At 46.1% G+C, this 25,602-nt stretch overlaps 1 protein-coding gene across 2 annotated transcripts in view; it reads right to left on the bottom strand.

Annotated features, from left to right (window-relative positions):
* The window catches only part of ccdc120a (coiled-coil domain containing 120a), a 34,284-nt gene that overhangs the window by 6,922 nt on the left and 1,760 nt on the right, over nucleotides 1-25,602 (bottom strand). The window contains exons 1-8 of one of the 2 annotated variants that reach the window (XM_033628050.2): nucleotides 10,470-10,658; nucleotides 4,257-4,433; nucleotides 3,476-3,590; nucleotides 2,905-3,032; nucleotides 2,696-2,809; nucleotides 570-699; nucleotides 375-431; nucleotides 120-219 (exon numbers count right to left, since the gene is read on the bottom strand). In XM_033628050.2, coding sequence (XP_033483941.1) covers nucleotides 120-219; nucleotides 375-431; nucleotides 570-699; nucleotides 2,696-2,809; nucleotides 2,905-3,032; nucleotides 3,476-3,590; nucleotides 4,257-4,304 — 692 coding nt within the window. In that variant the 5' untranslated portion in view covers nucleotides 4,305-4,433; nucleotides 10,470-10,658. Of the gene's footprint in view, nucleotides 1-119; nucleotides 220-374; nucleotides 432-569; nucleotides 700-2,695; nucleotides 2,810-2,904; nucleotides 3,033-3,475; nucleotides 3,591-4,256; nucleotides 4,434-10,469; nucleotides 10,659-25,602 lie in introns of those variants that run through there. The other variant, XM_033628049.2, reaches the window with a different exon arrangement.

The following is a 25,602-nucleotide window of genomic DNA, read 5'->3' as shown; positions in this document are numbered from 1 at the left end:
ACACTGTGTGTGTGTGTGTGTGTGTGTGTGTGTGTGTGTGTGAGTGTGAGTGTGAGTGTGTGTGTGTGTGTGTGTGTGTGAGTGTGAGTGTGAGTGTGTGTGTGTGTGTGTGTGTGTACCTGTTGTGCAGTGAGTTCCTCCTGGTTTTGTTCTGGTAGAAAACCTCCACTGGAGAACCAGCAGCAACCAGCGGGAGGCGACACTGAGACACGCCATCATCTGACAGACAAAGGAACAGTTTATTTTCAGTAACAGTTCCTCTGGTGTTTTCACGCATCACATCCTGGATCAGACTATCAAAATAAGAGCATGATAATAATAAAGTGTTGTTTCCACAGTGAGCCAGCAGGAGGCGCTGCAGCGGGGAGTGTTACCGTTATCCAGTCCTGTTGAGTCTGACGTGGAGCTGCTCTCTGACCTCACTGTGTCGTCTGCAGACACACACACACACACACACAGAGTCAGATTCAGAATAAAGGCAGGAAGAAACAAGTTTCCTCGCCTTCCTGAAACAATAGCCTCTCATCTGCTGCCAGCTGAGTGTGTGTGTGCGTGTGTGTGTGTGTTACCTGTGTGGCAGCCTCTGTGTACGGTCCTCTTGCCGTGGTGTGTGTGTGTGTTGTGTTCAGGGTCGCTGTGTTTCCTCAGAGCTCCACTGAATAAAGTTTTCTTAGGCTTCGAACGCTGAGAGTCTTCCTCCTGGACACACACACACACACACACACACACACACACACACACACACACACACACAGGACAATAGTAGACAGGACGTGAAATGACTCGGCAGACATACTGACTGGAAATCTGCTCCCTCCAGGATTTCGCGGGCTGTTTTTGGGCTTGTCGCAGCCTGAAACGCTCGGCCGTAATTATAATAAATCATGACATATTATGATAAATCAATTAAAATGAAAAGTTAAATAAAAAATGGAGTGATTCACTGTTAGGAAGACAAGACTCTTAGCTTTCTATTGATATCAGCATTCTTTTTGTTCTCCATATACTCAGCATAATTGGACACATTACATAAAGACTGTCAGTAGATATTAATCTGCAGTACGTAGTCTCAGAGATACGAGACACAGCCCATCTGTCCTCTGACCTGGGAGCACATGCTTTACTCCAGGGGCTGTCTGCGGGTGAAAAATACACCAAAAACCTGTGGGACGCTTTTATTTTGTAGCCAGCGAGGTGAAACAAGCATACCCCACAACACTGATCAGGAAGGTTAGAAAATATTGAACTGTGGTCTGTTCGACCAACGAAGTGAGCCTACACACTGAGGACAATGTTCACAACTTGGATTCAGTTTTTATGAAAAATGCTTTTGAGTTTTTGATCGGTGGAGCCTGAAGGGTGATGACAGCCTTGTGGTAATGTCTCATTTCACAGCAGCTCGTTTTAAAAAATTGCGATGCGTGATGTAATGAGGTTTTTTTTCCCAGTGAAATTGATTGGATGAATATAGCATGAAAGGGGCAAAGGGGGGGGGGGGGGCATGCAGCAAAGGGCTGTGGGTGGGAATCAAACCCGCGGCCACTGCAGTGAGGACACAGCCTTTGTACATGAGGTACCTGCTCTACCAGGTGACACAGTGGGCGCCCTTAAAGGGAAATTTTGGTTTATTTCAACCTGTCTCTTATCGTCCTAAATTTGTTTCAAGTGACTAGTGCCGAAAAATAATAGTTAGCATGTTAGCCGTTAGCCTAGATACAGCCGGGGCGCATAGTAGCGTCAGACCTGTTAAAACGTAAGTGAACGGGCAACCTTCAAGTGCAAAGTTAGTCCACTAAACAAGCTTTTTTCCCACAAAGACCGCCTCATATCGTTAGGATAAATGTCAGAGAACATATAGAAAATGACATGTAAACATGTTGTCTTACCTTACCGGTGTGCTGCCATGTTTGTTTACCATTTAGCTCTGCTTTCCAAAGCGCGGCCGAAATATCACGAGAACAAGCAGCAACAGCTGGAAGGATACACTGACGAAGAGCTTTGTGAAACTGAAGAACGGAGGAGGAGAGAGAGAGAGAGGCGCAACAGGTAGAGGACGAGAGAGGAGGAATGGCTGCTGCAAGGCTGCGTAGCTCTGGAGATTGGTGGTGTACCTGTGAATGCTGTGCCCCAGTGCCCACAGAAGAGGAATGCCTCTGTTGCAAGGAATGGGACCGGCTGCAGCCTTATTTTCAAGGTCTGGATGTGACCGAGGACGAGACACCTCCACCTGGAGTAGTATCCAGCTGGGCTTTATCTAGAGCTCGCCAGATATATTTCAGCCACGCTTTGGAAAGCAGAGCTAGATGGTAAACAAACATGGCAGCACACCGGTAAGGTAAGACAACACGTTTACATGTCGTTTTCTATATGTTCTCTGACATTTATCCTAACGATATGAGGCGGTCTTTGTGGAAACAAAGCTTGTTTAGTGGACTAACTTTGCACTTGAAGGTTGCCCGTTCACTTACGTTGTAACAGGTCTGACGCTACTATGCGCCCCGGCTGTATCTAGGCTAACGGCTAACATGCTAACTATTATTTTTATGTCACTAGTGACTTGAAACAAATTTAGGATGATAGGAGACAGGTTGGAATAAACTGAAATTTCCGTTTAAAGCCGATCATCATGATCATTCAGTGTTTCCTTCACAATCAGAATCTACGTGTGATTTGATTACAGGAGCACGACTCTCACCTCCACTCGACACTTCCTGTTTCCTTGGCGAGGCGCGCCCCCTCTCCGGCGGACACAGGGGGGTTTCTCTCCCGCCTCCAGGGGGAAGTCACTGGGCACCGCACCTGTCAGCTCCTGACCAATCACCACACACCGCACATTACATCTTATTCAACACAGGACGGTCCATTCTGATTGGACAACCCCTGTTACATGACGACATCACTCACCGCCTCCTGCAGACAGATGCGTCTTAGCTCAGCCAGTCGTGTGCTCAGCAGCGCCTGCAGGCCCCGCCTCCTCTCCTGCAGCTCTGCCATTCGCTCCCTCTGCTTCCTGTCAGGACAGGTGAGAGGGTCTGCACACACACACACACACACACACACACACACACACACACACACATTAAACATAATTCTGTTGCTGTTTGTTCTCATCATACATGTCCTATAAGAACTGGACCTGAACATCCCATCATGCCTCAGTGGGACAGCAGGTGATGTGTGAATGAGTGAAGCGTATTCTTGATCTCACGCATCAGCTGTCACATATCAGTTAAAATACCCTGAAATAAAATGTTACAGAGGTCTATATAACAATCAGCTACAGGCTCATCAGTGAATCCAGATTCATTTCAGATAGAAACTACAATAACCACACTGCAGCTTGACTCCGCCCACCAGTCAAGTTTGTCTGACAGTTTACATCCATGTCTGTGAACACATGAGACATCTGAGACATCCGTCTGCTTTCTGAAGTCAGTTCGGTGTGTCTGGGCCTGAACACATGCACGGTTCTCACCAGGTGCCGAGATGAGTTGACCTTTGACCTCCATGGCGTGTGTGTCCCATGTGACCCCGCCTCCTCCCTCCTCACTGCTGGACTCCTGTTCGCCGCCCCACACGCACTCGCTCACCTGCAGAACACATTCAATTCAACCTTTATTACCAACAAGAGGAACAACAACACAGGAGGTCAAACTGAACCCAGAACAGCTGACAGCGTCACATGACGTCACAGACTTCATCTCACATAACCAGGAAATGATCTTCAACAAAATCTTCTCACATGATCTTCAGTGCTTTACCGTACACAGCTGGACTTGACTCTCTTTAAGACCTTTCACATCTCAACCAGCAGAGGTTCTGTCCACAACTGAAGACACCTCCAACGCCTCTGTCAGGCCTCGCCGCACAAAACGAGGCCTGACAGAGGCGCACGCCACTTCACATGTAAGAGCTGTGATCTATAAAAACAGACCTGATGGGAGAAACTTTGACCCATGCTGACCAAGATTTTGGAGATGGGGAGGTGGAGCCTGATTGTAGAAACTGTTGAACATGTTTTGTACACGCCATTTTTGGCTTTTGTCTGTTTTTAGTGTGGACCCTACGCTCTGTTTTATAAATGACACCCCTGGTCTGGGAACGCATGGGATCCTCCAGGAGGAGCTGGAGGACGGTGCTGAGGAGAGGGACGTCTGGACTTTAACCTGCTGCCAACACCTCCCGCATAAGAGGCTGAAAATGGATCTTTATCTCCTTTCATTTCCTTTTTTAATCAGTCAATCAGTAAATCTCACCTTGTAACTGGGTTCATAAGAGCTCCAGTAGTTCACTCCTGTTGCCATCCAACAGCCTGAACACCAACTACAGGACTGCCCCACTGGCTAGCTGTTAGCTGTTAGCTGCTAGCTGTTAGCAGTGCAGTTCCCAGGGCGGTCTGTAGAGGAAGTTAAACAGTCTTCAGAACTTCTGACCTGAGGATTAAACAGAAGAAGACGAAGAGGACAGAGTGAGGATATCAATATCAATATCTGAGCCCAATTCAATATCACAAAACATATGAGTGGTGGACGCTTCACTGCGTCACTGGAGCGCTGACAAAAGTTGTGGCCAGCTCAACTTGTGAATGGTTGTCTGTCTCTATGTGTCAGCCCTGCGACCTGTCCAGGGTGAACCCTGCCTCTCGCCCAATGTCAGCTGGGATAGGCTCCGCCAGAATAAGCAGTTACAGAAAACGAATACAATAGGAAGTTAATAACATAACTAGACATTACATAGATTAGTCTCAGTACAAGTCTCGATATGTGTGTCATCATTAAATCAGACTTAATATGGCAGCTTAAAAAAGTGTGTTTTCAGACGGGGTCTCAAAGTGTGAGGCAGTCAATCATGTGGCGGGTGAGAACGTCTCAAGGATCAATAACTCATGGTCGTCTTCAGCGAACAGAACACAGACCACTCAGGAAAAGACACAGGTCTGTTAATGCGCTGAAAAACACATCAACTTAACACCGCAGGAGCGACTGAACGTCAGCTGTTACATTTGCCGGATTTTCAAGAGGGGAGAAAATAATTCAGATTCTGTCACAGACAGTGTTGAACAAAGTTTACAAAGTTTCCTCTGACTCAACAGCTCTCAAAACTCGGACACTTTTTAAGGGAGTCTGGAACATTTTTCTCTCCAGAGACAAACGATTGAAACACAGACACTGTGAAACACCTGGAATCAACTGCAAGGTAATATTTGACTCACAGAGACTCTGTCAGGACAAAGCTGAAAACACAGACAGACAGGCACACAGGCAGACACACAGACAGGCACACAGGCAGACAGACAGGCAGACAGACAGACACACTGAGGGTGATGCCGGTTCAGATCCACTGTTTTAGAGACAAGATGAAGAGAGAACATCGAGTATGGACATGCCTGAGACACACACACACACACACACACACACACACACACACACACACACAGATTTATCAGCGTGTAGACAAAACAAAGTTTTATCTGCCCACAGGAAGTGATGTTACTGTGAGGGCGCTCACCTGTCTGCTCCTCTGTCCCTGTTCACACCTGTGTGTTTTTATACTGTAGATTTATAGACTTTAACTAAGTTCCTGTGACGTTCAGGTTCTTTTACTTTATTATTTTAACTCAGAGTCAGATTCATGTGATTTTGTTTAATGTGATTAATATTTAATGAGCTGTAGTAAATATGATGATAACTAAAGAGATGAAACTTAGTGACCCTCATTTATCAACAACCACCTCTAAAAACTGTCCTCCTCTCCTTCTTCTCTGCACTGTTCCCCATCGTATGGATTATTTCATCTTTGTATTATATTATTTATCTTTCTTTCTTTGGTTGTTTTGTTTTTTGTAAAGCATCCAGAGAAGCGCTATGTAAATCCAAGGTATCATCATTATTATTATAATCATCACTCTAACATATAAACCAGCACAGAAATCATCTAATGATGGGGTTCACGTGTGATTCATGTAACGCTCTTATCTGGCCAATCACAGCGAAGGAATGAAAGAATGATCAGGTGCTGATGAATGTGGCAGTGGAACACAATCGTCATTTACATATCCCACCCAGATATATTCTGGGTTTAGAGTTTACAACATGGAGAGATGGAATAAGACCAAGACGAGAAACTTGTCTGGGCTGAAATGGAAATGCTTACGTCACAGGTCAAGAACGAGATCAGTGATTGTGAATCAGTTTCAGCTGCTCTGTGGTGTCCACAGACAGCTGCTCTCTCCTTATCCTTCCTCACTGATTCTTCTCTGGTTTGGTCTCCTGCTAGTGTCCTTGTCACTGCTGGTAGCATGAGGCCGTACCTGCAGCCCAATCGGCGCCCTGTTCTCTTCACAGATGAGAGCAGGTTCACACTGAGCACATGTGACAGGCGTGAAAGAGTCTGGAGATGCCGTGGTGAACGTTACGCTGCCTGTGACATCATCCAGCATGACCGGTTTGGCGGTGGGTCAGTGATGGTCTGGGGAGGCAGATCCTTGGAGGGTCACACAGACCTCCGTGTCACAGCCAACAGTACCCTGACTGCTGTTAGGTACCAGGATGAAATCCTCAGAGCGACTGTCAGACTTCACGCTGGTTCCTCCTGGTGCAGAGGGCCCTGGGTTCCTCCTGGTGCAGAGGGCCCTGGGTTCCTCCTGGTGCAGAGGGCCCTGGGTTCCTCCTGGTGCAGTGGGCCCTGGGTTCCTCCTGGTGCAGTGGACTCTGGGTTCCTCCTGGTGCAGAGGGCCCTGGGTTCCTCCTGGTGCAGAGGGCCCTGGGTTCCTCCTGGTGCAGTGGGCCCTGGGTTCCTCCTGGTGCAGAGGGCCCTGGGTTCCTCCTGGTGCAGAGGGCCCTGGGTTCCTCCTGGTGCAGAGGGCCCTGGGTTCCTCCTGGTGCAGAGGGCCCTGGGTTCCTCCTGGTGCAGTGGGCCCTGGGTTCCTCCTGGTGCAGTGGACTCTGGGTTCCTCCTGGTGCAGAGGGCCCTGGGTTCCTCCTGGTGCAGAGGGCCCTGGGTTCCTCCTGGTGCAGTGGGCCCTGGGTTCCTCCTGGTGCAGAGGGCCCTGGGTTCCTCCTGGTGCAGAGGGCCCTGGGTTCCTCCTGGTGCAGAGGGCCCTCTTGAAGTGACCTGATGTGAGAAGTGATCGTAGCTTCTGCTAACGTCCACACTGATAAATGCCGACATGTAAGTGATCGTTGGTCCAGTTTTCTCTCCGACGCTCATTAATAAGTGAGGGTGAGATCCTGCGCTGTGATTGGCTGTATTTATATCTCTTTACCTCAGATACATGAATTTACATTAAACACAGCTCCTGTCCGCTGTGAACTGTGACTCTTCACCCAGAGAACAAGACGTCCTCCAAATGCAGGACAACACACTGAGCGTCCCTGAGAACAGGAAGTGGAGCCCAACAGGAAACAGGAAGCAGGAAATGAGCCATAAAAAGAGGAAACCAGTGAGTGAGAGAGAGAGAGAGAGAGAGAGACTTGTTTGTTTAGTGGGAGAATAGAGACACACAGACAGGTGAGGATGAGGTCAGACACATGGTCACATGACCGTTATGTAACAGCTGACCACCAGCTGTTTGTGTGTGTGTGTGTGTGTGTGTGTGTGTGTGTTTCTACAATAACAGAATACACACACACAGTTTTTATAAAGTTCACCTCCCACAGAGACACAAATCAAACATCTGTTTACACATTGACACCTGTGTCACTGATCACACCTGTCAGACAGACAGACGAGGAGGAGGAGGAGGATGAGAAGAAGAAGAAGAAGAAGAAGAAGAAGAAGAAGGGGAAAAAGAAAAAGAAGAAGTAGCCGATGTAAACAAACTACAGGTCACATGATCAGGATGTAAACACACAACTGTAGCATGTACTGAGATCAGTGTGTCAGTACGATGAGTCTTCAGTTGAGTTTCCATCTTACAAAGGTGACTCTCTTTTGATCTGGCACCATCGCCATGGTAACCGATGCTGCAGACCTCACCTGGTCAGGACCAGTTTATGTTCAGAGTTTGGGCTTAAAATCAACTATGAAGCTCCTTCTGGAGTCGAGTCACTCTGTGCACTCGTATGTGATCACACACACACACACACACACACACACACAGGCTGAAGCTTCAGGACGAGCTCAGAGAGTCTGACAACCTCAGGTCACATGATCACAACATGAAGCAGTAACACATGAGACATTCAGGATCAAACAGACTGAACATGTTTATCAATACACACACACACACACACACACACATATATGCACACACATGCACACATGCACACACACACACACACACACACACACACACACACACACACACACCCACTCTGGGTGATGAAAGGCTGCAGCTGCAGACAAAGAGATGCAAATACAGGATTTAAATATTCAACACAGATTTACAGTGTGTGTGTGTGTGTGTGTGTGTGTGTGTGTGTGCGTGTCCTCTCTGCCCTCAAACCAAAACATGGTGGCAGGAGATCATCACACACACACACACACACACACACTGAGTGTCTTCAGGGGAACGTTCACTCTCAAATGTTGTTCATTGTTTCGCTGTAGTTTCTGGGTTCAGCGTCACGTTTCCTCAAAACGCAGCAAACTGGGCTTTGAGGTGTGTTTTCTCTCGGGTGGTGGGCGTGTCCAAGGTCACACCTGATCAGCAGCTACGTGTACATGATTCAAATGTCTGGTAAATCGAACACTTAATGTTTTTACTTCCCACTCACTTTGGCGGTGTAAACGTGTTTCTCATGATGCCGATAAAGCTCCTTTGATTTGAACTGAACTAAACCGCACCGTACTAAGAGGCAGCGTGCCTGCGTGACACAACAGGGCGCCCAACGCACCTCTGTGCAACGTCACAGTGATTCTGTCTACAGTAAAAGTGTGACATCACAAACTCACAAAAATCCTGACGGCTCATTGAAAGACAGCTTCTGAAAATGAACAGTGTGTTTTTCTCTGTGGGCTGAGTCACAGCTGTTACATGGTCCTGATTTACTTTTTTTAAAAAAACATGGAGTTCTGACTTTTCACAATACGGGACCTTTAAATGTAGTGACATCATGTTTGTTTGTTTGTTTGTTTGTTTGTCTACAGGATACTGCTGCATTGCTGCATCTGCAAACAGCTACTGATGCACGGTTATACACTTTAACATGCTGCTTGTTTTTTTTTGTTATCTATGTCTTGTCTTTATTTCATTAATTATTTATTACAGGTCTATGTTAAATGTTCTTTATTCTGTACGCTGCTGCACCTGGGTCACAAATTTCATGTTTTTAACATGTTTAAATGACAATAAACTGAACCTTGACACACACCTGTAAACACGTGTTTGTGTTCTTCCTTTAATTCACACAAACAATTATCAGCTGTTCAGGAGACGTTCAGGTTTCAAGTCTGCTGCAGTAAATCAGAGTGCTTCAGTTCTACAGTTTAGGGGGAAAAAATGTTTAAAAATATCTTGGCATCTTTTTTGGTGATTTATTTTCTTGGAAAATGTTTGGCATGTTGATTTTTCTTTAAACATGTTTGGTGATATTTAAAGAACACCTGCGGCATGTTTTCTTCGGAAATTTTTGGCACTTTTTTTTAAAGGTTTTTTGGCAATTTCTTTTCTTTTAATATATTTGGCAAATTTTGTTTGTTTCAAAAAAATTGGCAATTTTTGTTTTTCATTTTGGCTCAGGGGTGGGGCATACAAATACAAATGGATTATTTTACCACAGATTTTTAAGGAACACATGCCTTCATGTCAAAATCACCAAAATGACACCATGTATCACAAACAGAAACTGTAAAAAAAAAGAAACTATTGTTGGATTTTTAAATTTCAGACACATCATGTGTTACAAACACCTCTGTCAGGAAAAAAAAACGTAATATATATATATATATAGATATAGATATAGATATATAAGCTTAAAATAGTGATATTTCATCAAAGTCACTTTATTCTATGTCTCATTATAAATTTGTCCAAAAGGCGTCGTTTGCACGACTAGAGTTAACCAAATGAGACTTTTTCCAACTCCAGGATTTCATCTTCAACTTTTAACTTTCAAACATCAAAGGGTCCGTTTTAAATATCTAATAAGTCATTTATGGAGGAGGGAGGGTCATGGAGTTTCCTCCAGTCACTCAGGGAGGGCCAAGGGGAAATATTTGTGGCTTCAGGGAGGATAAAAAACAGACAAACAAACAAACATAACAGAAATGAAGAACAGTCCCTTATAAAAACTGAAACAAAGTGAAAAAATAAAACAATCACACAGGAAGTGATTCTTTCTGACGCGTTCATTAACCTGAAGTCTCCTCATCACTTCATCAATAATCTAAATGATTGATTCCTAATATTTCAAACATAAGTCAGATGAATTAAAGATGATGATGATGATTATCACAACCTGCAGAATAAACATGTAAACAACACGTGATGAAAGCAGATGTAAACAAACATGCATCAGTTTAAATACCTTCAGACACTTCAGAACCATGTCCCGGGACACACGCGGCATTAATCCGGATTAAAAGCGTCACATTAACGGGTTGACTCAGAGAGCAGGACTCAGGAGGTTTAAACGCGTCAACTTTTCTTCTTCTTCAGATAAACTCGGTCTGATCGCTGAGCGGCTGCGAGCTCTCACGCGCTCCCTGCTCTGATTCACAGCTGAGACTCTGCAGTCAACGTACCTGAGCTCACACGCGTCACTTCCGCTCTGTCACTTCACAATAAAAGTACAGGAAGCAAGGAGCCTCCTGCAGCTCTGATTTCCATGAAAATAAAAGACTTTCATCGCTGACAAACAGAAGCTGTTTGACCCCGATTATAAATATAAAATATGTTTTATTATCTAAAAACCAAACAAGCACAGCAGCAGTTGAATTTAAACTGTATTTAATATATGTAGATATATTCTAAGAAAAAAATGACTTTCTAAAAACTACTTGTAATTTAGAGATTTTTTTTTTGTGCAACATGATCATCATATGAAAATATTACAAAATATATACTACATGTTTATACAATATGTTAGACGAACACATGTTTTCTGTCACATTATATCATTAAACTCATATTCATCCTTATCTTCAATCCATCAATACAAAGTTCTGTATAAATCTATAATTGAATTATCTACTTTGACCTGAAACATTAGGGAGCTGACTTTGTACAAACATCACATCAGATATCATCTCCATGTGACACACAAACTAAACCTTACTAACATTAACGTACTTCATTTTATTTGTCACACTTATTAAGGGACTGTTCTTTACTTATCAGAGGAGGGGAGGGGAGGGAGGGAAACTCCATGACCCTCCCTCCTCCATAAATGAGTTATTAGATATTTAAAACTTACCTTCTGATGTTTGAAAGTTAAAAGTTGAAGTTGAAATCCTGGAGTTGAAAAAAGTCTCAGTTTTTCACTCCTGTCATGCAAACGGTTTATTTTGGACAAATTTATAATGAGACATAAAATAAAGTGATTTTGATTAAATAATATCTTAATGTACTCCACCCCCATTTTGTAGCAAAAACGCCTAAAATGACATACCCAAATTAAAATGACTGTAGCTTCTGAACCGCTCTGACTACATGCATGCATGAGGTCTTGCCAGAAAGAAAACTCTCTGAAGTTTCTTGTGAAAGTGTCAGAAACACTCTAGGTGATACAGAGACAGAGTAATGGGCCTCTGAAGTCAGTAAAAAATTGGAGATTTGAAAGTTATGATCCCCCTTTCTAGACGATATATCTCAGCCAAAAATAGTGGTAGGAGTGAGACTCTTACCTTTTATAAACCAGCTAAGTCCCCGCTAACAGCTCCACATAAGATCGCGAGTAATCCTTTAACTTTTCCCGTTGAAAAACGGCATGACATGACTTGTCACCACTCATCACGATTTTGGACTTTGTGTGTTTAGGCTGCTCTGGTGCCAAATACATAATAAATAAAAGAAAAACAATGTTATTTTTGAAAAGTTGAGAGCTTCCTGAATCCGGCAATACCAAACATCACATGGTTTGATGACATAGTGCGCCTGGGAGATACCATTTAACAGAGGGGGGGGGAGCGAGGACGTCGGCGTCCTGGCGGAGTTAGAGAGGTTAAGATCTTTGTTTGTTTTTTCTGAGGTGTTCAATTCATACAATGTGCCCAAGGACTGTTGGAAATGAAAAAAAAAAAAAAAAATCCATCAGTAATTTCTGTTTTTATATTTTCTGGCTGATAAATTGTGATTGGTGATTTTTTTTCTGAGAAAACAACCCTTCAAAATAAAGACCAACTGTTTTTGCATGTTGTCTTTAAACTCTGCAGCAAAGTAAATACATAATACAACCGTTTAAATTTCTTTGCCCCTCCTCTGTCCCTCCCCTGTGCTTAAAAAATAATGAACAGTCCCTTTAGCATTTACTTCTTCCTCTGTATCTGCACCCTGTTCCTGCCTGTTTCTCTGCTCTTATTTTAAAAGAGGTCAGATCCTGTTTAACTTCGGCAGCTTGCTGAAGCCGATCTCCCTCAGTCTGTCACTACCACTATTACAACCAGTAATAATAATAATAATAGTAATAATAATGATAATAATGATGATGATGATAATGATCATAATAATAATAGTAATAATAATAATACATGGATCACTTGATCAAGACAAATCAGTTTCTCTGTGTTCACTTGTCCTATTAAAGTGAAGTTTTACCCCCCACTCAACATTTGCAGAACAAAACTACCACCCCACCCCCACCAACACACACACACACACACACACACACACACACACAAACACACACTACAGGTCATTCACATGCAAACACCTCCTGTATTTCTCTGTTCTCACATTCAGCAGCTCAGCAGGACAGAAGCAGGGAACTGTGGGAAAATAATCCTGCAGAGGTCAGACAGGTCAGACCTGCAGAGGAGGACCAGCTCTGTTAGCATGCTACATAGTGTTAGCATGTTGCTTTAGGGTCAGTAGACTTGCAGTGTTTTTTGTACCCGCAAATCCATTGTTTTCAACGTAGACACACGACAGTGCCGCTCAGAAGCGAGAGCAGCGCCGTCTTGATGTGCAAGTGTTTTTGAGCACCTGTATTTTTGGGTGCGACGGCTGCTTCCTGAGACAGAGTTCAAAATTTGGAACGACTAGGGCTCACTGTACGTCACAGTTACAGCCGGCAGATATTTTTCCTCTCTTCTGGAGAAGTTGATCATTTCAGTGCAGAGCTTCACATTTTCCAGGCGGTTCAAGATGCGGCGTGTGTCTCTGCCCTTATTTTTAAATGCTATATTGTGTTAGTGTCCTACATTATTTCATCATGCTGCATTATGTTAGCACCCCACTTTACTGTAGCACAGAGGATTGGGATGGCTGTGGATCAGGAGGTACAGCAGGTTATCCACTACTTAAAAGATGAGTGGTTTGATCTCAGGTTCCTCCTGTCTGCATGTCAAAGCACCCTCTGGGCTAAATACTGAATTTAAATGTAAGCACATTCAAAATCAGAAGCCTCTGCCACCAGTGTGTGAATGGGTGAGTGTGACTCTGGAGTGTTAAAGCAGCGAGTGGTCGGAGGACGAGAGAGGAGCTGTGGAGGTGCAGGTCTACATCATGTTAGCATGCTGCAACATGTTAGCATGGAGCCTCTCAGGCGAAACAGTGAGACAGGACCTTCCAGAGCTGAGTGAATGTGGCTCATGGGGACATTTGGTTTATGGGGACGTGTGGTTAAACTGGTGCATGGGAACATAAACACAGCACCAACCAATCAGAGCGACCGCTGAGAGCCGGCTTTTAATTCAGGACCAACGAGAGTACTCATTAAACAGAAAGAGACAGAGAGATAAATACCAGCTTCACTGCAGACACACACACACACACACACACACACACACACACACACACACACACAGGTCACACTGAACTTGTGGTTTTTATTTTTACCCGAGGAGAATCAGTCTGTCGTCTGTTATCAGACTGTAAACACCAACACGCAATGTTTTTGGGAACCGAGGAAACTGTGAAAGTTTAGAAAGTGAAATTCTTCCCTGAGGTCTCTGTTGTCTTCAGAATGTTCCACACATGTTCAATGGTCCTTAAATTCTCTGTAACTGTGTGTTGAGAGATGTTGTTCTTAGTGCTCTTAGGGACTGTTCGTTACTTATGAGGAGGAGGGGGTGGTGCACTGGGGAGGTTTTTTTTATTTTGGCTGAGGGGTGTTCTCGTTTAAATGGTTGTATTTTATATTTATTTTACTGCCAGTTTTTAAATAAAACATACTTTCCAAATGCATGTTTTCACCAATCACTAAAGTTTCACCATTTAAACAGTAAAAACGGACATTATTGTTGAATTTTCAAATTTCCAGCGGTCCGTGAACACATCATGTGCAACTTAAGGCCAGAACACACCGCTCTTAAAAAAATACAGTACAGGCCAAAAGTTTGGACACACCTTCTCATTCAATGCGTTTTCTTTATTTTCATGACTATTTACATTGTAGATTCTCACTGAAGGCATCAAAACTATGAATGAACACATGTGGAGTTATGTACTTAACAAAAAAAGGTGAAATAACTGAAAACATGTTTTATATTCTAGTTTCTTCAAAATAGCCACCCTTTGCTCTGATTACTGCTTTGCACACTCTTGGCATTCTCTCCATGAGCTTCAAGAGGTAGTCACCTGAAATGGTTTCCAACAGTCTTGAAGGAGTTCCCAGAGGTGTTTAGCACTTGTTGGCCCCTTTGCCTTCACTCTGCGGTCCAGCTCACCCCAAACCATCTGGATTGGGTTCAGGTCCGGTGACTGTGGAGGCCAGGTCATCTGCCGCAGCACTCCATCACTCTCCTTCTTGGTCAAATAGCCCTTACACAGCCTGGAGGTGTGTTTGGGGTCATTGTCCTGTTGAAAAATAAATGATCGTCCAACTAAACGCAAACCGGATGGGATGGCATGTTGCTGCAGGATGCTGTGGTAGCCATGCTGGTTCAGTGTGCCTTCAATTTTGAATAAATCCCCAACAGTGTCACCAGCAAAACACCCCCACACCATCACACCTCCTCCTCCATGCTTCACAGTGGGAACCAGGCATGTGGAATCCATCCGTTCACCTTTTCTGCGTCTCACAAAGACACGGCGGTTGGAACCAAAGATCTCAAATTTGGACTCATCAGACCAAAGCACAGATTTCCACTGGTCTAATGTCCATTCCTTGTGTTTCTTGGCCCAAACAAATCTCTTCTGCTTGTTGCCTCTCCTTAGCAGTGGTTTCCTAGCAGCTATTTGACCATGAAGGCCTGATTGGCGCAGTCTCCTCTTAACAGTTGTTCTAGAGATGGGTCTGCTGCTAGAACTCTGTGTGGCATTCATCTGGTCTCTGATCTGAGCTGCTGTTAACTTGCCATTTCTGAGGCTGGTGACTCGGATGAACTTATCCTCAGAAGCATTGATAAAGCAAGAAATTCCACTAATTAACCCTGATAAGGCACACCTGTGAAGTGGAAACCATTTCAGGTGACTACCTCTTGAAGCTCATGGAGAGAATGCCAAGAGTGTGCAAAGCAGTAATCAGAGCAAAGGGTGGCTATTTTGAAGAAACTAGAATATAAAACATGTTTTCAGTTATTTCACCTTTTTTTGTTAAGTACATAACTCCACATGTGTTCATTCATAGTTTTGATGCCTTCAGTGAGAATCTACAATGTAAATAGTCATGAAAATAAAGAAAACGCATTGAATGAGAAGGTGTGTCCAAACTTTTGGCCTGTACTGTACATCCCTATTATTTTCAATGTACAACCCCACACCGGCAGCAGCTAGATGCACCACTGTCCTGTTTCCAGCCTCACTGCCCCCTGGTTTAAATGCACTGCCCCCCCCCCTTGCACTCTGCATATACAGTCCAGCTCCTGTAGCAGCTGGACTCCTCTCCTCACCACTGATGTATAAAGAGAACTCTGTGGCTGTGTCTCGTTTTCAAACTGTATGGTTTGACTAAAATGAACAATGACAGCAATATAGTCCACGATGAGCAGCGCTAAAATCAACCTGCGTAGTTGTCCCTCCATTGTGACATTAGAAAGTGTCACATTTATCTTGCAAGTGTACTCTTCTTCAACGTTTGCTTTACTTCCTGGATTTTTCCCACATGGAAATTCTGACCAATCAAGAGCAGCTTTCTCACACAAGGCATTTGATCTGGTCCTCTTGTAAATGCTGCCGTGAGAACACGAACCAACTCTAGGTAATTATACAACTTTGGAACAACATGAGTCCCTGATTCAGACCAGAGGAGACCACTCTAGGGCTGACAGCAGCCTAAAGGCCCTGACACACCAAGCTGACGGTCGGCCGTCGACCAAAGTCGGGCCGTCGGTGAGCATCTGTTGGCCTAGTTTTTGCAGTGTGTCCCGCACTGTCTGCACTTTGGTGTCAGTGGCTTTTCAGCCAATTGAGCATGTTGAATCGGCGGCGGAGCTTGTCGGTGGGAGAGATCACTCTGATTGGCTGTTCAGGTTTTATTTCCTCGCCCCTGTAGCGAGTGAATCTGCCTGTAGTGAAACCGGGGCTAACCGGTGCTTCCTCCTCAGGCTCCACTTCACTCAGCTGCCCCACAGACCCGCTGCTTCTTCACACTTTAACCTGAATAACAAACCGGAGCTAGCTGGGAGCGGCTAGCGGAGCGTTAGCCGCAGCATGACCAGAGGGAAGCACAGCCAGTTAGCCTCCGCTAGTCTCTGAGCTAGCCCCGGCTCTCCGTTTGGATCCAACCGGAGCACCGAGCCCTGGTTTGTTATTCAGGTTAAAGTGGGAAAAAGCAGCGGGTTTATCGGGCAGCTGAGTGAAGTGGAGCCTGCGGAGGAAACACCGGGACCGTCTGGATGTAATAGTCCGTGGAGGTGCTGCGGTGCTCGGCTGCACAGATAGGAAACCCCTCGGCTGACAGGATGTACCACTCTCTCACTCCGCTCTCTCTCATGCAGGCGCAGAACGTACGTGCTACTTGTCCGTCGGATGTAGTCCGTGTAGTGTGTTCAAATGCAACTGACACAGGGCGACGTGAGGCGACGTAGACGACACTACATTTGGCTTTCGTCACCGCTAGTTCTTTGATGACAGTTTGGTGTGTCCGCACCTTTAAGTATTGTGATAATATCGTATCGTGGATCCTCTTGTGATTTCCACCTCTAGAATAACAAGAATAACAATAACATCATATGTCAGTAACAATCATTTAGCCTGCCTGTTATACGGCGGCTGATCTCGGTGAGGAGCTCCTTTAGCTCATTGTTTTCACTATTTCAGTCTTTTCAGCTGCTGTTCTTCTTCTTTGAGTTAGCTGCTAACTGCTAACAACTACTTTTTTAATCTCCTGCTGTGGGTCGCACACATAACAAGTTGCCAAAATGTGCCAGACCGGTGAGGCGGTAAAGGAAGGCCATATTCCCGCCTTGAACAGGCAGTGTAAACAGGGCTACAGAGAGTTCTCTCCTGGAGGTGGCGCTCTGAGACGCATCTGAATATGTGCAAACATGAAGGTGTTTCTGATCACAGAGCAGCTGTAAGTATATGATTAATCTGCAGTGATGTCTCAGGTATTCAACGTGTGAAACATCAGAGGATCAGGCCGCCATCAGCTCACCTGGTCGAGCAGGTCTCTCATTAATAAACACCACATATGTACAAATCGAGTCCTGAAAGAGTCGTACACCACTTCCTACACACAACAGGTGTGATCTATAAAAACAGACCTGATGGGAGAAACTTTGCTTACGAACATTTTGGAGATGTGAGGTGGAAGCCTGATTGTAAGAATTGTCAAATATATTTTGGATTTTGTCCGTACGGCTGTGGGTTTGATTCCAACCCATGATCCTTTGCTGCATGTCATCCCCTCTCTCTATCAGGTAAAAAAAAACTGTCCCATCGATTAAAAGCCCTAAAAATGTCTCATTCACATTAAAGGCTCAGATGATGTATTTAATGTCGACATAAATCATAGAAAACAACAGAACTGAGCACACAGAGGAAATGAATCAAATATTCAGATCAGTGAAACTGGAACATCATCATCATCGTCATCATCTCCTGCGCTCTGATTGGTTCTCTGGACTCTCTGGCAACACACACGTCTTTGCGCGTTGTGTCAATAAAGCAAATTGAAACCGGAAAAAAATAATAATAAAATGAGGGATTAGAGGAGGATGTGTGTGTGTGTGTGTGTGGGGGGGGGGGGGGGGGGGGGGGGGTGAGCAGGAGGTCAGAGCTGAATATTAAAGCTGATAAATTTAGATTTTTCATCCTGTAACTCGTCCTCATGTCACCATGTGACCCTGGCCGTCAGCAGGTCAGTGAACACATCGCTCACTTCATTTTCAGGGTTTCTCTGATGAGCTGAGCTCCTGACGATGATGATGATGATGATGATGATGATGACAAACAACAACATGAAGAGCCCCCCCCCCCCACACACACACACACACACACAGATGATTTCAGCAAACACTTGATCCTATAATTCACTCTGCAGAGACCTGTTTTAAACACACATCCATGAACACACCCGCCCACGTACAAACACACACAACACACACTATCAACACATCTCCGTTCACACAGTGAACAGTGACCCTGAGACAACAGAGACACAGCTGACTGAGGCTGCATCCCATAATAATCACAAACCACAGAAAGAAAACTTTTCCAACAGCTGCTGAACCCTGATATTCATCTCAGGAAGATAAACACACACACACACACACACACACCGGGAGGCTTCACAGCTCCACCCAGATTTTTCTCATGAGGCGTTCAGGTGCATCGAGCTCCTCGTGTTTCAGGTTTTGCTGATGTTACGGTCGCTCTGCAGCCTCACTCACACTTTTCTAGGTTTGTGTGAATGTGGAGCAGCTTCATCTTCCTCATCCTCCTCATCTTCATCTGTGTGACAACAATAATACTGAAGCATGAGGACGTCCTCACAGAGATAGAAACACACACACGCACTCGCACACACACTGGTCCTCCAGAGAGGAAACACATGAAGAATAGATGAAGCTGCCTCTGTGCCTTTGAGCTAAACACACACACATATGCTGTTTCTGTGTGTGTGTGTGTGTGTGTGTGGAGGATGAATGTAGGTCATGCAGCAAAATCTCCGCATGGCAACAATGTAGAAAATCCCAACCCTGAATACTCACATCTGATTGGCTGAGAGCTCCAACCAGGCAACCAATAACCTTTCAACCCCGGGGCGCTCTGTGTGTGTGTGTGTGTGTGTGTGTGTGTGTTACAGTAGACTCTCACAGACTGAAACACACATGGCGTCCCGGTGACATCACAGTGACATCACTAAAAACCAGCAGCGTAGTGGGCGGAGTCACAGACGGACCAAACCCGGAGAATAAAAGCAGACGGAGTCCTGAACCACTGCAGGAGTCAAACTACGAGTCCCAGAGTGCCTTGCTGTGAGAGCCGTCCAATCAGAGAGCTGCAGACTCTGTTGCCAGGCGGCTGATGTTCAGATCAGAGCAACAGCTCTGAGTTCAGTTCTGAATATGATGTAACTGTGATGTCACTGCTCTGGATGGAGGTGTCTCCATAGCAACAGCTGCTGAGGCTCATGGGTACTGTAGTGTTCAGAGACATTAAACTCAGACAAAACATTATATAAAATATAGAGTTTCAATAACAGAGTTCATAAATGATTGTTATATAATTTATACTTTACATTTAGTTTATGTATAATATTTACTTTAAATAGAACATGTGGGTCATATTTACTTTATTTATATGACAGTTTTAATTGTTATATAATATTTAATTGATATGTAACACATATACTTCACATGTATTACACATATTACACCTGTGCTCTACACCTGAACGCCTCATGACCGCAGCTCTACACCTGAACGCCTCATGACCGCAGCTCTACACCTGAACGCCTCATGACCGCAGCTCTACACCTGAATGCCTCATGACAGCAGCTCTACAACAGAACGCCTCATGACCGCAGCTCTACACCTGAACGCCTCATGACCGCAGCTCTACACCTGAATGCCTCATGACTGCAGCTCTACACCTGAACGCCTCATGACTGCAGCTCTACACCTGAACGCCTCATGACCGCAGCTCTACACCTGAACGCCTCATGACCGCAGCTCTACACCTGAATGCCTCATGACTGCAGCTCTACAACAGAACGCCTCATGACCGCAGCTCTACACCTGAACGCCTCATGACCGCAGCTCTACACCTGAATGCCTCATGACAGCAGCTCTACAACAGAACGCCTCATGACTGCAGCTCTACACCTGAACGCCTCATGACCGCAGCTCTACAACAGAACACCTCATGACTGCAGCTCTACACCTGAACGCCTCATGACCGCAGCTCTACACCTGAACGCCTCATGACTGCAGCTCTACACCTGAACGCCTCATGACTGCAGCTCTACAACAGAACGCCTCATGACCGCAGCTCTACACCTGAACGCCTCATGACAGCAGCTCTACAACAGAACGCCTCATGACCGCAGCTCTACACCTGAACGCCTCATGACTGCAGCTCTACAACTGAACGCCTCATGACCGCAGCTCTACACCTGAACGCCTCATGACTGCAGCTCTACAACAGAACGCCTCATGACTGCAGCTCTACAACAGAACGCCTCATGACCGCAGCTCTACACCTGAATGCCTCATGACAGCAGCTCTACAACAGAACGCCTCATGACCGCAGCTCTACAACAGAACGCCTCATGACCGCAGCTCTACACCTGAACGCCTCATGACCGCAGCTCTACACCTGAACGCCTCATGACCGCAGCTCTACACCTGAATGCCTCATGACAGCAGCTCTACAACAGAACGCCTCATGACCGCAGCTCTACACCTGAACGCCTCATGACCGCAGCTCTACACCTGAACGCCTCATGACTGCAGCTCTACACCTGAACGCCTCATGACTGCAGCTCTACAACAGAACGCCTCATGACCGCAGCTCTACAACAGAACGCCTCATGACAGCAGCTCTACAACAGAACGCCTCATGACTGCAGCTCTACACCTGAACGCCTCATGACCGCAGCTCTACACCTGAACGCCTCATGACAGCAGCTCTACAACTGAACGCCTCATGACCGCAGCTCTACACCTGAACGCCTCATGACTGCAGCTCTACACCTGAACGCCTCATGACTGCAGCTCTACACCTGAACGCCTCATGACTGCAGCTCTACACCTGAACGCCTCATGACTGCAGCTCTACAACAGAACGCCTCATGACTGCAGCTCTACACCTGAACGCCTCATGACCGCAGCTCTACACCTGAATGCCTCATGACAGCAGCTCTACAACAGAACGCCTCATGACCGCAGCTCTACAACAGAACGCCTCATGACCGCAGCTCTACACCTGAACGCCTCATGACCGCAGCTCTACACCTGAACGCCTCATGACTGCAGCTCTACAACAGAACGCCTCATGACCGCAGCTCTACAACAGAACGCCTCATGACTGCAGCTCTACACCTGAATGCCTCATGACAGCAGCTCTACAACAGAACGCCTCATGACCGCAGCTCTACAACAGAACGCCTCATGACCGCAGCTCTACACCTGAACGCCTCATGACTGCAGCTCTACAACAGAACGCCTCATGACCGCAGCTCTACACCTGAACGCCTCATGACTGCAGCTCTACAACTGAACGCCTCATGACCGCAGCTCTACACCTGAACGCCTCATGACTGCAGCTCTACACCTGAACGCCTCATGACTGCAGCTCTACAACAGAACGCCTCATGACTGCAGCTCTACACCTGAACGCCTCATGACCGCAGCTCTACACCTGAATGCCTCATGACAGCAGCTCTACAACAGAACGCCTCATGACCGCAGCTCTACAACAGAACGCCTCATGACCGCAGCTCTACACCTGAACGCCTCATGACCGCAGCTCTACACCTGAACGCCTCATGACCGCAGCTCTACACCTGAACGCCTCATGACCGCAGCTCTACACCTGAACGCCTCATGACCGCAGCTCTACACCTGAATGCCTCATGACAGCAGCTCTACAACAGAACGCCTCATGACCGCAGCTCTACAACAGAACGCCTCATGACTGCAGCTCTACACCTGAACGCCTCATGACCGCAGCTCTACACCTGAACGCCTCATGACTGCAGCTCTACACCTGAACGCCTCATGACTGCAGCTCTACAACAGAACGCCTCATGACCGCAGCTCTACACCTGAACGCCTCATGACCGCAGCTCTACAACAGAACGCCTCATGACCGCAGCTCTACACCTGAACGCCTCATGACTGCAGCTCTACACCTGAACGCCTCATGACTGCAGCTCTACAACAGAACGCCTCATGACCGCAGCTCTACAACAGAACGCCTCATGACAGCAGCTCTACAACAGAACGCCTCATGACTGCAGCTCTACACCTGAACGCCTCATGACCGCAGCTCTACACCTGAACGCCTCATGACAGCAGCTCTACAACTGAACGCCTCATGACCGCAGCTCTACACCTGAACGCCTCATGACTGCAGCTCTACACCTGAACGCCTCATGACTGCAGCTCTACAACAGAACGCCTCATGACTGCAGCTCTACACCTGAACGCCTCATGACCGCAGCTCTACACCTGAATGCCTCATGACAGCAGCTCTACAACAGAACGCCTCATGACCGCAGCTCTACAACAGAACGCCTCATGACCGCAGCTCTACACCTGAACGCCTCATGACCGCAGCTCTACACCTGAACGCCTCATGACTGCAGCTCTACAACAGAACGCCTCATGACCGCAGCTCTACAACAGAACGCCTCATGACCGCAGCTCTACACCTGAATGCCTCATGACAGCAGCTCTACAACAGAACGCCTCATGACCGCAGCTCTACACCTGAATGCTTCATGACAGCAGCTCTACAACAGAACGCCTCATGACCGCAGCTCTACACCTGAACGCCTCATGACCGCAGCTCTACACCTGAACGCCTCATGACCGCAGCTCTACACCTGAACGCCTCATGACTGCAGCTCTACAACAGAACGCCTCATGACCGCAGCTCTACACCTGAACGCCTCATGACAGCAGCTCTACACCTGAACGCCTCATGACTGCAGCTCTACACCTGAACGCCTCAAGACCACAGCTCTACACCTGAACGCCTCATGACTGCAGCTCTACACCTGAACGCTTCATGACCGCAGCTCTACAACAGAACGCCTCATGACCGCAGCTCTACACCTGAACGCCTCATGACTGCAGCTCTACACCTGAACGCCTCATGACAGCAGCTCTACAACAGAACGCCTCATGACCGCAGCTCTACACCTGAACGCCTCATGACCGCAGCTCTACAACAGAACGCCTCATGACCGCAGCTCTACACCTGAATGCCTCATGACCGCAGCTCTACACCTGAACGCCTCATGACTGCAGCTCTACAACAGAACGCCTCATGACAGCAGCTCTACACCTGAACGCCTCATGACTGCAGCTCTACAACAGAACGCCTCATGACAGCAGCTCTACACCTGAACGCCTCATGACAGCAGCTCTACACCTGAACGCCTCATGACCGCAGCTCTACAACTGAACGCCTCATGACAGCAGCTCTACACCTGAACGCCTCATGACCGCAGCTCTACAACTGAACGCCTCATGACAGCAGCTCTACACCTGAACGCCTCATGACAGCAGCTCTACAACAGAACGCCTCATGACAGCAGCTCTACACCTGAACGCCTCATGACAGCAGCTCTACACCTGAACGCCTCATGACCGCAGCTCTACAACTGAACGCCTCATGACAGCAGCTCTACACCTGAACGCCTCATGACCGCAGCTCTACAACTGAACGCCTCATGACAGCAGCTCTACACCTGAACGCCTCATGACAGCAGCTCTACAACTGAACGCCTCATGACAGCAGCTCTACACCTGAACGCCTCATGACTGCAGCTCTACACCTGAACACCTCATGACAGCAGCTCTACACCTGAACGCCTCATGACAGCAGCTCTACAACTGAACGCCTCATGACCGCAACTCTACACCTGAACGCCTCATGACAGCAGCTCTACACCTGAACGCCTCATGACAGCAGCTCTACACCTGAACACCTCATGACAGCAGCTCTACACCTGAACGCCTCATGACAGCAGCTCTACACCTGAACGCCTCATGACAGCAGCTCTACAACAGAACGCCTCATGACCGCAACTCTACACCTGAACGCCTCATGACTGCAGCTCTACACCTGAACGCCTCATGACAGCAGCTCTACACCTGAACGCCTCATGACAGCAGCTCTACACCTGAACACCTCATGACAGCAGCTCTACACCTGAACACCTCATGACAGCAGCTCTACACCTGAACACCTCATGACAGCAGCTCTACACCTGAGTTGTTCAGTCTGTGGATTTTATTAAAATAAAAACTTTCAGCCTTTAAAGTTCTGATGTCACACTGTGAGTACTTTTACTTTACTAATGTACTTTTACTTGGATACTTTAAGTTCATGTTACTGATGATATTTATGTATTTTTTGACTACAGCACTTTTTTTATCATCATCAACATCCAGTGTGAGTGTCAGCTGATGTGTTCACTGCAGACTGTAAAACGCAGTTTTCTGGATGAAACTTTCTGACTACATGTGAATGTTTGATGATCAGACGTGACACAGAAAATAATAATGAATTCAACAATCATGTGACCGTCTGTCTGCTCTCTGATTGGCTGATCTCTCTCCCTGTCTCTGTGAAACTTCTCAATGATTGTGTTTCATTCATGGAAAAGAAGAAGAAGGAGAAAGAGGAAAAGAATCCTTTAGGAGCCATTCTGGAGCTGTTGGTCACGTCACATGATCTTCCTCAGTTGTCATAGAAACAATCTGCATGTTGTTTAACGCTTATGCAGAAATACAGTTAATATTTGATATGATCATAAAAAGTGTACTGTTTTCTTTACAATCAATAAAGTTCTAAGCTTTTCTTGTTTCAGATTTTCTGTTTCATCGTCATCGTCAGGGAAACTTTAAACGAAGGAAAGGTGATGACATCAGTGACGGCGTTGGAGGAGCCAGACTTTAGAGTCAAATCAAACTTTAACTCATCATATCTTTGTTGTTTCACCTTTGACTGATAAATATCTTTTTAGCTCAGCTTTTACTTTAAGGCGCCTCATCATTTATTGCCTCTGTTTTTAAGTCTCATTTTTTTCTAAATTTTTTGTCTTTATTTGTTCTTTTAAATGTTATTTATTTAAATATTTTATCATAGAGTAAAAGCAAACACTATCTATGACTGAGTGACCTTGTTACAGCTGAGAGAGCGCAGTATACTTCACTTTTTGACTCCCTCCCTCGACGCCGGGCCGAGCTCCAGCAGGAGGCCTTCCTGGCTACAACAGGGCGAGGAAGGCGGAGAGACGCAGAGCGGAGCTGCTTCAGTGAGACTGATGCAAAAACAAACAAGGACTCACTAACTACACTGACTCATCTACCTCAGCTCATGTGCAATAAAAACTGGAAATATGCAAAAACCCATAAGCGTCCTGCAGGTGCAGTTTA

The sequence above is a fragment of the Epinephelus lanceolatus genome, chromosome 8 (assembly GCF_041903045.1).
Source record: "Epinephelus lanceolatus isolate andai-2023 chromosome 8, ASM4190304v1, whole genome shotgun sequence".
NCBI classification, from domain to species: domain Eukaryota; kingdom Metazoa; phylum Chordata; class Actinopteri; order Perciformes; family Serranidae; genus Epinephelus; species Epinephelus lanceolatus.
Note: the sequence above shows the minus strand (reverse complement) of the source record. Positions and strands in the feature narration are given on the sequence as shown.